The following is a 13504-nucleotide window of genomic DNA, read 5'->3' as shown; positions in this document are numbered from 1 at the left end:
AACCCATTATAAACGAGGCATTTGTTGCATCCAGTGGGGACATAATTACTGATTATAACGACTTATACTGTCTTTTTACGCGTTGCTTTGCATTGCATATCGCGCTGCGTACACATAAAACCATGTCTGCATTTGTGATCGGAGAAACGACAAACAACAAGCGCTACTCTACACTGCTCAAAACTCGCGTTTGAATCATCAGTGGCAAATCCTTTACATATGAAAACGTACTGTTGGAATTTGGAATTGCAAAGTTGGAATTGCCCCACTTTATAGAAACAGACACTGGCATTGTAGGCTACTCTCCCAGGAAACAGTCCTCGTCCTCCGTAAAATGTGCTGCACACATCTGAACATTTGGGTTGAACTGTTCCGGAACAGTGCTGTAAATATAACTTAACCATTGATTTCTAGTTGTGTCCTCTTTTGGAAGGCCAAACAAAGTAGTTTCGCTTTCACAACGAAACACACAGCGTCTCCACAACATGGCGGCGGCGCCAACAGCGAGAATAAAATTTACGCTTTCTTTCTTTGCGTGAACATTTGGGCGGCGTTATGTAAATCTTCCCACATCGTGACGTAGACATGTGGGGGCGTGTTAGAACGAGCTGTTTTAGGTAGGCGTGGTTGACTCTTAACTTTTATAAAGAATATCTCTTTGGATTTGAGACTTTAGTCTTTGCAACTTTACAGATCTTCTTTATGCACCAAGAGCTTGTAACACTCCAAAGAGAAAGGAAAAATTGAAATCGCATCATATGACCCCTTTAACACTCCTGATTCAGATAACCAGCTTGTTAGAAGAGAGTTCCAATTGACAGGCTCCCTACACAGTGTTAATTGCTCCCTACTCCCTGAGCACGTGAAATCCATTTATGTTTACTTCATTTTGGAACATTCATGAATGGATTTGCGCTACGCCACTGCCTTCAGCATCTTCACACACAGACGAAACTTACTACAGAAGTATGAAATGAGACATAATATACCTCTGTAAATAAATACAATTTAAATACATGTCTCGCACACTTTAATGCCCTTTAAATGGAACATATACGCTCCCTTCGAACCGGAATAATGGCGGAATATCCTGTGATGTCCAAATCGCAGGGCACTTACGGTCAAATAGAACAAACGTCTGAAGTGATAAGAGATACATATGTGGCAAGAATGAGGTAGTGGTCCCTTTAAAGGCTGGGCAAGGGATTTTTCAAGTTCTCGCTATACTGTATAAGCTGATGTTTGATCTCACTTTTTGAAAAGCATTTAACGAGTTGGAAGAACTGCCTGTATTCTCAAATGTTTCTTCTTCAAATCGGTTGCGATCATGTATAAGTTGGCGTTTGATTTCGCTCTGACAAGTGTTTCACGAGTTGGAAGAACTACCTGCATTCTCGAATGTGCCTTTAAAATCGGCTGTGATAAACAGCTTAGAGAGTAGTTAAACCGAAGACATATTAATGCTAATGTTAGCAATCCTGCATCTGTTAATCCTAATGTTGATGATGTTTTTCAATCTGCTGCACCAAGTAATGTTCCTGTTCCTGAACGTTTAGTATACATGCCCCGAGAAAGAAAATGCCCCAGGTTTTCTGGTAAGAGGTCTCACGAAGAAGTGTCAGTGGAATAATAGATAGATGAGGTACGTAGATCTTTAGCAGTGCGACCTGTCCCTAAGACTGAGCAGGCTTATCTGTATATGATCTATTATTTGGTGAGGCCAAGGTGGAAGTTTCGTTTCGCCCTTCTAGTGATAGAGATGATTCTGAGAAGTTTTTTTCTGTTTTGCTTTATGTGTATGGTGGCTTTAATGGAGGTAATGTCACTTAAGAACCTTCAGGGTATTTGCAATCCAGATCAGACCTTACGTGATCTGTGTATTGACCTCAACTTATAGGACAATGCCCAGTAGTACAAGTCATGTTTGGAGGTGTTCGAACTTCTTGTTTGCTGGACACCAGATCTATGGTGACAATGATCACTGAGAGTTTTTTTGAGCTATGTTTCCCGCCCCACTTCTTGTTTGCTAGACACCAGATCTATGGTGTCATTGATCACTGATAGTTTTTTTGAGCTATGTTTCCCGCCCCACATTAAAGAACAACTGCAACCTTGTAGCTGGTTAGGTCTGAGGGCTACCAATGGTTTGGAAATCCCCTATAATGGATACCTGGAACTAGATGTTGAGGTCTTGGGCAAAGTCCTACCTAAAATGGGTATCCTGATTATGAAAGACCCAAAAGACCCTGTTACTAAGCAATATAAGTTCTCCATCCCTGGTCTTCTTGGAATGAATATCTTGAATTGTTGCTATCAAGAACTGTTCTCACAATATGGGAGGGATTTGTTTTCGTGTTTTACAGTGCAACAAGCTGGGAAGGAGTGGAAGCAAACTTTAGTGAAGTGTCAGAGTCCAAGCCTTATTGCTGAAACTGGCCTTGTGGGCAAAGCAGTCGTACGATCAGATCCAGCTACCAGAGTTCATGCTGCATCCCTTAAATGGGTCCCTACAAACTGCTGTCAATGTTTGAATCGTGCCATTTCCTTTGTTTTCTTGGAACCTCCGAACTGGGGAGAGGGTGCACTACCTGCAAACATTCTCATTTCAATATGTCTCCTCTCAGCAGAGCAGGGTATGGTCTACATTCCTGTAATCAATTTGAGGGAGAAGGATCAGTAGCTTAGGCCAAAAACCTTTCTTGGGCATCTATATATGGTTAATTCATCCTCCACTTTAGATTCTGCTGAACCTGTGGAAAATAGTGACCCGAAATATTGTAGTCTGTAGTAGAGACCTGCGCGGGATGGATTTTTCAGTCCTGCTCCCGCAAGATTCTGTCCCACGCCCGCCCGCTCCCGCAGAAAAATATCTTATCTTGGCCAGCTCCCGCCTGCGACATTCATGTTTTGTCCAGCTCCCACCCACAAAAGCATAAAAGTAATCTACATAGATTTTTTTTCAGCACATCAAAGAAATTTAAATGAAATGCCCGCTCCCGCAGAAAAATATCTTATCTTGGCCAGCTCCCGCCTGCGACATTCATGTTTTATCCAGCTCCCACCCACAAAAGCATAAAAGTAATCTATATAGATTTTTTTTCAGCACATCAAAGAAATTTAAATGAAATGGTTTTGTAACATCTCCTAAGATCCACAAAATCCCAGCATGAATGCTTCCGATAAAATATTTGTTATTTAGGCTAAGCATCAACATTCACAAACCACTGTTATTTTTTAACAGAAAAGCAAGCATGGGCTGCTGCGTGCATGGTTTGGCATGGCAGAATGCGAGCAGCGCTTCCTTTATTATCACTAAAAGCTGACATCTCAGTTCACCGCAAAAAGCTCAAAAAGCTCTGTTATAACACAATGAACATATGCACAATGAATCTTTCACAATGTCTACACTTCTTTTGTTAAAATGAGACGATTCGTGAGCACGCAATTTCAGCACTGCGGTGAGTAGATTCTAACTTAATCACCTCTGGTTGGCCATTGCGTTCCAGAAATCAACAGCTATGTCTGTTTAACCCTTTAAACACGTGTTATAAATAGAAACTCTGCCTAGCTTGCGTGTGTTAATCATTATAATGTTATTAGTTGTTCTTTTTGCTTTTGTGCAACATATTAATAACATTTTTATATGTTTAGGACATTTTATGTTTAGATAATTTCTATTTTGTGGGAGTCCCGCGAATCATTTTATTCTCCCGCATCCCGCACACAGAGTCTCTTCCCGCCCGCACCCGCACTCGCCAATCAAGAGTTGTCCCGCTCCGCACCCTGTTGCGTTGGGTCCCACGGTAAAATAATTAATTCTTTCTTTTTTGGGGGAATATTACTTTGTTGTGATGGCTGTATTTGAAGTGTGAGTGTATTTGTCACAAGGATTTAATTTGTGTGGTCTTTTATCACTTGGAAAAGTATTTAAGAAGTGGTTGGTCCTGACTCTTATCTTAGATTTACCACTGACCTTGTTCTAGTTTAACTTTGTACTCCGGCTTCCAGTTTATTTATTTAAACTACTGTGCAGGGATAAACGTATTGTTTTCCTACACATACACAAGTGGGAGTGGCGTAGTCATACACTTAAACATTTCATATTAGCCATTAGTTACACATAAAAAATGTGCAGAGCTGTGGGTTGCAAGGACTGGAACTGAGAACCACTGTGTTAAGGGACAAGAATGCATTAAATTGATCAAAATTGACAGTAGAGATTTTCAGATTGTTGCAAAAAATTTTATTTCAAATAAGTGCTGTTCTTTTGAACTTTCTAATCATCAGAATCCTGGAAAAATGTATCACAGTTTCCACAAAAATTTTAAGCAACACAACCATTTCAACATTGATAATAAAATAAATGCTACCAAATTAGCTTATTAAATTGTAACAATATATTACTGTTATTACTGTATTTTTGATCAAATAAGTGCAGCCTTTATGAGCATAAGAGACTTCTTTCAAAAACATTTTAAAAATCTTACTGACTCCAAACTTTGTAACGGTAGTGTATAAAATATTCAGCTTCTCTTGCACTTAAAATATTACTTGAAGTTATGGTTATACAATGTGACTCAAGGGTGAACTCCATCTACACTGCAAAACAGGTCTTGAAACCTCCCTTTAAAAAACAATTTAAAGGTGCAGTGTGTAGATTTTAGCAGCATCTAGAGGTGATGTTGCGAATTGCAATAAACAGATTAGCCCCTCCCCTTGAGAAGCTACGGTGGCCGACACAGGACAAAGATGTCGTCATCTGAGACAGCAGAGAGTAGCCAGTCAAGCGTTTCTTACTCTTCTTACTTCTACGAACGACCTCTGCTTCTAAAAAACCACACGACGACTACTACTACTTCTTTTTCGTGCGTATTCAACATAGCGACGATGCAAGCTGCCTTGAAAAACACGAGGAAGAAACGAAGAAGAACAACAACAGTGACGAAACGCGCTCTGTAGAGTAGTTTGTCCGTTTAGGGCTACTGTAGAAACATGGCGGCGCAAAATGGCGAATTAACCACAGAGGGGGACCCGCGGTGTATGTAGATAGAAATGGCTTATTCTAAGGTAATTAAAACATAACGGTGAATTTTGTAAGGTATTTATACACCACTGAAAACATAGTTTTGTATGTTACATTGCATTTCTGTAAACAGATTCTCAAAAAATTACACATTGCACCTTTAAAAACAGAGCATCTAAAAAATGAAGTGCTCATGACGTGAGGCACTGAAAAACATGAACATGTACCAGGAATTAAAGTGGAAATAAAAGTAATTTGAAGATCAAAAAAGCTTTAGAACAACTGTTTTAATTCAGATTCACAGCTTTATCATTAGTTCTATAACATTCTCAACCACAATCACAGCCACTAGCAGTTGTGGGCATTGATGGTAACCATCACATACTCTCTTACAACCCACCTGTTCAGATGTCTTGTAGAAGGCCACAGAGGCGTTAACCAGCTTTAATCTGTCCTCCATCTTCAGCATGAGGGTCTGCCAGTGCAGGGCCACAGTCTCGGCACAGGCCCGGACAGCGTCTGGGTCATAGTGACCCGCCTGCAACATCAGCTCCGCCCTCTGCTGGAGCTGTAGGGCGCTCTGATGTGTGCGCTGGAGGGAGTCGGCGTGGAGAAGAGACTGTGGGCAGCAGAGAGAAGTGGCTCGTTTTAATTCTTGAGGTGTATTTAAATTAAGTTTGCTAACTGCCAGTACACAAGGACCACATGAGAGGCGGGTAAGGTCATGGAGGGGCTCCTTAGAGGAGCAATTAAGACATGATCAGTTAGACGTCCTGCCGTTCAAGGCCAAAACAATCAGCGGTGAAGCACAGCCTGATGCTTTCACAAGAGCATATGCTGGATGAATAAAACTAGTGGCCTGATTCACACATTTGTTTTGGAGTCACAAATATGAGAAAGTACTTGGATGGTCTGATTTGATGAAAAGTGGTACTTGGCCTGAAAAGTTAGAGAACCGCTGCCGTAGATGATTAAAACATATATTTGGCAGAAGGGAGATTTTGGCCGATACTCAGCGTTCACTTCCTTTGATTTAGAGAGGCTGTCGTTAGTCGAGAATTATACGCAGCAATTTGCTCAATTAAAACTCAGTCCTCATTTCGGGCTTATGTGCTTCTTACTGCTCATAAATTTGCTGAGTAATTTTTTATTTTTTTTTTATCAACTCAGCTGTTTTGTATTCCATCTCTTTGATGAATATAATAAAGGGAACTTTATAACCTATAGACCAATTTACCTTCTGTTTATGACAGATAACAACAAAAGGGATGATGTTTTTTAAACATTCTCCAAAATGTGTTTATTACACCCCCCCCATTTAAATAAATGATTTGTTTGATATAAGCAAAAAATTATTTCCTAATTGCAGATAATGGTGTAAACAAGGTTTAATATTTAATATTAATCTTCATTTTACAGCATACTGCAGCTTCATGAAGCTGCCCCCTGCAGAACCTATTAAAGAAAATGTGTGTGTGTACCTCGATGGCAAGCTGAAACTGTTCATGCTCTCTCTGAAGTTGTTCCGCCTCAGATAGGGAACCTGCATTCGTTGTGCTCGCCGTGAGCATGGATTCACCATTACGGATCCAACCCAGCACCTGCACAGATCATCACACACACACACACACACACACACACACACACATACCGGTACATAGTGGCATGTGATAAAAAAGGCTACAGAGGGAAAAATGAAAGTCATTTGAGACATTTGAAAAAAGTGTATTTTTCCTTGCTGTAGCTTAATGTCTCAACACTGTCAGTTAGAGAAATAATGTGCGATGTCAAATAATTAATAATTGCAAATCTAGTATTCAACTTTAAATTTAGACTGTATGGTGGTTCCAAATATATATATATATACACTCACTCAGTGCTACTTGAAAGTTAGTGAACCCTTTAGAATTTTCTATATTTCTGCATAAATATAACTCAAAATATCATCAGATTTTCACGCAAGTCCTGAATGTAGACAAAGAGAACCAAATCAAACAAATGAGACAAAAATACATTTTTCATTTATTTATTCAGGAAAATGATGTAATATTACATATCAGTGAGTGGCAAAAGTATGTGAATCTCTATTAACAGTTAATTTGAAGGTGAAATTAGAGTCCATCTGTTCAGAGGTGTTTTTAAACAGTGGGAAGACTATCAGGTGTCAGTGTGTGCCCTGCTTTATTTAAATAACAGGGATCTATCAAAGTCTGATGATCATGTTTGTGGAAGTGAATCATGGCACGAACAAAGGAGATCTCTGAGAACCTCAGAAAAAGAGTTGTTGTTGCTCATCAGGCTGGAAAACGTTACAAAAAAACGATCTCTAAAGAGTTTGGACTCCACAAATCCACAGTCAGACAGATTGTGTACAAATGGAGGAAATTCAAGACCATTGTTACCCTCCCCAGGAGCGGTCGACCAACAAAGATCACTCCAAAAGCAAGACCTGTAATAGTCCATGAGGTTGCAAAGGACCCCAGGGTAACTTCTAAGCAACTAAAGGCCTTTCTCACATTGGCTAATGTTAATGTTGAGTCCACCATCAAGAGAACACTGAACAACTATGTTGTGCATGGCAGAGTTGCAAGGATAAAGCCACTGCTTTTCAAAAAGAACATTGCTGCCTGTCTGAAGTTTGTTAAAGATCATGTGGACAAGCCAGAGGGCTACTGGAGAAAGGTTTAATGGATGGATGAGACAAAAATAGAATCTTTTGGTTTAAATGAGAAGCGCTATGTTTGGAGAAAGGAAAACACTGCATTCCATTATAAGTACCTTTTCCCATCTGTGAAACATGGTGGTGGTAGTATCATGGTTTGAGCCTGTTTTGCTGCATCTGGGCCAGGACAGATTACCATCATTGATGGAACAATGAATTCTGAATTATATCAGCAAATTCTAAAGAAATATGTCAGGACATCAGTCCGTGAACTGAACTGAATCCAAGCACACAAGTCATTCTACCAAAGAATGGTTAAAGAAGAACAAAGTTAATGTTTTGGAATGGCCCAGTCAAAGTCCAGACCTTAAATGTGGAAGAAATGTGGAAGGACCTGAAGCAAGCTGTTCATAGGAGAGAAACCCACAAACATTACAGAGTTTAAGTGATCTGTACTGAGGAATGGGCTAAAATTCCAACAAGCTGTTGTGCAGGACTGATCAGCGGTTACAAGAAAGGTTTCGCTGCAGTTATCGCACCAGATACTGAAAGGAAAGATTAACATAGTTTTGCCACTCACAGATTTACATATCTGGATCATTTTTCTTGATAAATAATTGACCAGGAATATATTTTTGTCTACTTTGTTTGATTGAATTCTCTTTGTCTACTTTCAGGACTTGTGTGAAAATCTGATGATGCTTTGGGTCATATTTATGCAGAAATATAGAAAACGCTAAAGGGTTCACAAACTTTCAAGCAGCACTCTCTCTCTCTATATATATATATAAAGTGCTGCTTGAAAGTCTGTATGCATATATATATACAGTGGGTACGGAAGGCTGTATTAGATCAAAAGGGTGCTTCTACTAAATACTGAGCAAAGGGTCTGAATACTGTGACCATGTGATATTTCAGTTTTTCTTTTTTAATTAATCTGCAAAAATGTCAACAATTCTGTGTTTTTCTGTCAATATGGGGTGCTGTGTGTACATTAATGAGGAAAAAAAATTAACTTAAATGATTTTAGCAAATGGCTGCAATATAACAAAGAGTGAAAAATTTAAGGGGGTCTGAATACTTTCCGTACCCACTGTATATATTTAAGAAAAATATGTTATGTTTATATATTAAATATATTTATATATAATATAACATATAAGAATATATAAATGTATAAACGTAAATATTTTAAATATATATACTGTATGTGTGTGTATTTATATATACATAATAAATATACACAGTACACATACTGTACATATATAATGTAAACAAAAACTTTTATTTTGGATGCGATTAATCGCGATTAATCATTAATCATTAAAATAGCTTAAATAGTTCACAATATTACGGTTTTTATTGTATTTTTGATCAAATAAATGGAGCCTTGGTGAGCATAAGCGACTTGTCTCAAAACATAAAAAAAATTATTTCCGACCCTAAACTTTTGAACAGTAGTTTGTATATATAAACATATATTTTGACACCTTTTTTAAAACTAATATACATTAAATATGTATTCATGTTCTGAGGTCATTAAATAATATGAAATAATGCAGCTGTTTAATAAACATTCTAGTAGTCATCTCTGCTTCATATCAAAGTGGAAATGTTGGCATTTTCAAAACTAATGGCAGGAAAAACTGTTCAACGTTTCATTCCACATCTTAAGAATCTGTGAAATGTGCAGAAACATTAAGGATGCAGAAACATTCAAGCTGAGTTGAAGGGATTCCCCCTCCCACGTTATTTAACACCCTGCCTACATTTACATTAATTTTCTAACCAAACTGATGTACAAGAAAAGACATATAGAAACGAGATACAATACAAATAATTAAAGAACAAAGATAAAACTGAGAAGTCCCAAGGTGACAGCACTGCCAATAAGAAAGCTGTTATGAAATAATGCAAGTGAATTGAGTGATTCATTTTTCTGAAATGCAGGGCTGCAGTCTGCACCCACGCCCTGCTCTGGATATGAGCGACAGTGTGTGTGTGTGTGCTCAAAGTGTCAAAGATAAAAGCAATTAGCCAGGCACTTGTACTCAAGGCTAATGGCATCAGTCAGAATCTTGGACGGTAGTAGAGCACAGGCTTTTTTCCTGAATATAGATGTCAGGTGTTCCTCACAACATTTCAATGAGTGTAACTAGATGTGTCACTAAATGTGACCATGAGCTGAGATGTAGCAACTGATTTTAAACACACACCTGTTTGACCTCGGCCTGCAGGTGTCGTAGCTGAAGGCACTGCTCCAGACGTTTGTGTGTGTGTTCTGCGCTTACTTCCAGCTCATGCTGTTTTTCATTCAAGAACTCCAGCAGTTCTTGAACTTTTGCCGCCAAGTCGACGTCTTTTTCTCCGGTGATTTCCATACCTGAAAAACATACACAGATTTTAAAAATAAATATCAGCATATACACATATACACAGGGCCCAGTACATCGGTTTCACTGCATATATAATAAAATATCAATCCAAGTAGCATATATAAACAAATTATGGTGTTTTTATGAAATATTTGACAACCTGAAAGAGTCCAAATGTTGTTTGTCTAAAGTATATTATCATTTTATATTCATCACAGCCTACTTCATTTAACTTCTTTTTGTGAAGTGTTTTGCTTTAAAAGTGCTATACTTGTGTACATGAGTCCAATCTGCGGTATGTCCTAATTCTTTAGCCCTGTTTGTAAAATACAAATAAACTAACATAAAATTAGACATGCAATTTAAATGTGAATTATGTAATTTCTGTGCATCAGAAAATAAAATGGCAAAATAATTATAGATTTCAAACAGGTTTCCTGAACACTCTCTCCGTTGGCCATGTGTTAGTCAAACAGTCCCTCCCCAAACATGTCATGACAGATCATTGGTTGAGCATAAGAGACTTCTTTCAACATTAAAAATTCTTAATTATTCCAAACTCTTTGACTGGTAGTGTATAACTCTGTATGTCAAGTTGTGATATGAGGAAGTATTTTAACATCAAAAGAATTACACGTTTTACGTTGAAGTGTTAGCGTGAGGCTATCAGAAAATACGATAAGAACTAAAAACTCTTTCAGGTGAGTATAGATTATCCCAGTGAGTTTTCTCTCCTCTGTCCAGCAGGGGCCGCTGTGCTGTGAACCACTATGGCTCTGGCCTCCTCTGAAGGTCTCAATCTCTGCTGTGATCTCAGGGAGCAGTTATGATGGCATGTAAGTGGGGAACATGTCAGACAGGTGAGCGTGTGATGAAATGTCCCAGCTGCCCAGCCGAGCGGCATCCATCATATGTGCGTTCGCGTGTCTGTAACTGCATTAGCGCGTGGCAGACAACCAGCGTCTGGGCAATGAGCGCACCAGAAACAGAGACTCTCTGCAGATACAACACAGGGCGTTTTAACCTCCCTTACATCACCACACTTATCCTCAGCTACCTGCCCGTAGGCTGTCTCCATGACAACCTCACAGCAGGCCACAGGAGTTGGTTCCCATGGGAATGTGATGTGTGAGTGACAGGATGGCCTCTGCAGTATCCCGAGCGTCCTTGCGGCAACCCAACAGTGAGCGATGGAGTGTGTCCGAGGCAACCCCAAAGTGACGAGCGAAGGCCCGTCACCATGGAAACCTTGGTATAGGGGATGTAAAGGGGGGGGTTTCCATAGCAACCTCACCCCTGCATACAGAGTTAATAGTATGAGAGATCCCAGAGCTGTATGGAGCTCCGTCTTCTCCCTCCACTCCTTCCAATCCATTTCACCTTCACTTGCTGTCATGCACACATTTTCCATCCTTATCTTTACCACCCAATCATCCACTTCTCTCTCTTCGTCATTCATCACACATATCTAAGACAGCCCATAATGTGGGTAGCAGGTTTTGGCTGTTGTGTCCATGGTAACTGTCAATAAAATGCACAGAGGAGTGAAGCAATGACTGATTCACACTCTTTCATCTCTCCACTGAACACTAACTCATCATCACTCCAGTGTTCTTTTAATTTCTCACCGGCTGCAACAGCAGACATTAGCAAGCCGTGTTGCTGCTGTAAAGGCTGGTTCACACTGACCCAATAAAGAGCAACATTTCAAACACTGTAAAAGTCAGATGTTGGATGTAGACTGTTCACATTACCCCAACAAGATTTCTTTCAAAGGGGTTAGTTACTGTAAAAAATATATAATGTTTTCATCACATGGCGTGAGACACAAGGAGCTTCTAATAAAAGAGAAGCACACTGGCATTTGCACAAATAAAACTGGACAGAGGATGAAGGACAGCAGGCCAGCAATAAAATCTGTACATGAAAGATGAGGTTCATACATTTCATTAAATATATATTATAAATATTAATATTAATATAAAACTTGTATGACTTTTTTTTTTTTTTGCAGAACCTAAAAGATTTTTTTGAAGAATGTTGATACCCAAACTGTTTTGATTATAATTTGAAAACAAAAAAAAAGCTAATTCAAAACAAAATAAAATATATACTATGATAGTAAAAAAAATAATAATAATAAATAAATATTATATAGTATAAAATAACATTGCCCTTGACCCATATACAGATCTCAGTATAAGTGATTTTACTACCATCATGTTTCACCAACTTCATGTTTTTGTGAATCCACAGGCAATGCCCCTCAATAATCCACACTTACAGAGAGCAGACAGCACAAAATGAAACAGAACACAGGTGTTGTTAAAAGAATTGAAGAACGTGTTCTTTGTGAAGGGCCTTTTGTCTGCCGCAGACAGAAATGGATTGCTGTGGTCTGTATGCATGCGATAGTCTTATGTTCAGTTAAATAAAACAAACACTGACTTCTTAAGTCATTTTTTGTGATGTCTATTCAATTATTTTCCACAATCTGCCACAGCAATGTCTTTACATTATCTATGGACATCCATAAATATTGATATATGTGATCAATTCCAATCATTTGAGTCATTTAATTCACTTAATAAAAATGTACCTCATTGTTGTCATGTTATGTTTTATTCAGTCTCTTTTGGTTCCAGTTTCATGGACCTCTAGTTTGTTTAGTCAGTTTCCTTTTTCCCACCACTAATCTCCATGGACACTAACTCACAGCTGTTCGCTATTAGTTTTTCATCACTGTGTATTTAAGTTCCTCCTTGCGCATTCCTCATCTACCTGTATTTGTTTGGTTTAATAAAAAGTTCTGTTATTTTGAATCTTCATCATCTTCTGACCTGAAGTGTGACAGAATACCAGACCCAAAGATGAGAAGAAGAGGGAAGATTGCTGCCATTAATGTGGCACCGCAAAGCTGGCCGGGACTCAGTGGAGGAGTGATTTTTATCTTCCAAGGTGGCCAATGCTTGGAGGACTACGTGGAGGAGTTTGTCACCATCAGCCACCAAGCGGCGTGCAATCACATCACCCTCATGGACAGCTTTTGGTGTGGGCTGGATGAAGACATCCGCTTCCCGATGCCCAGAGGGAATTCCTGTTGCAGTTTAGCGGAGTACATAAACTTTGCCCTCTGGGTGGATGAGTCCCCCTTTGAGGTGGGAGAAGCTAAAGAGGAGGAAAACAGCACAAGTGTCCAACCCCATCCAACATCCATCGCCACGTCGCTGAGTCGAGAGAGCCAGAGCCTGAGAGGACAGAGCCAGTCATGCTCCAATGCTCTAGTCCCAAAAGTAGTCTGGCCAGGTGTGTGAGCCGGCACCACTGTGTATCGCCGTGGGACACTTGGAGTATGAGGGTATAGAGAAGGACCCCACCTACTATCCCGCTGCTGAGGGTGAGCTGGAATGGATTTTTTTTTTTTTTATATTTAGAGGAGGAAGC

General features: G+C 39.3%; 1 protein-coding gene across 1 annotated transcript in view; it reads right to left on the bottom strand.

Annotated features, from left to right (window-relative positions):
* LOC107705539 (kalirin-like) overlaps positions 1-13504 on the bottom strand; it is a 93587-nt gene that overhangs the window by 39660 nt on the left and 40423 nt on the right. Inside the window, exons 15-17 of the mRNA XM_016508848.1 lie at positions 9902-10068; positions 6505-6624; positions 5424-5642 (exon numbers count right to left, since the gene is read on the bottom strand). Coding sequence (XP_016364334.1) covers positions 5424-5642; positions 6505-6624; positions 9902-10068 — 506 coding nt within the window. The remainder of the gene's footprint in view (positions 1-5423; positions 5643-6504; positions 6625-9901; positions 10069-13504) is intronic.

Source organism: Sinocyclocheilus rhinocerous, unplaced genomic scaffold (assembly GCF_001515625.1).
Source record: "Sinocyclocheilus rhinocerous isolate Xijiao unplaced genomic scaffold, SAMN03320098_v1.1 scaffold504, whole genome shotgun sequence".
Lineage (NCBI taxonomy): Eukaryota > Metazoa > Chordata > Actinopteri > Cypriniformes > Cyprinidae > Sinocyclocheilus > Sinocyclocheilus rhinocerous.
The sequence above is the reverse complement of the archived record's forward strand: the minus strand, read 5'-3'. Positions and strand labels throughout refer to the sequence as shown.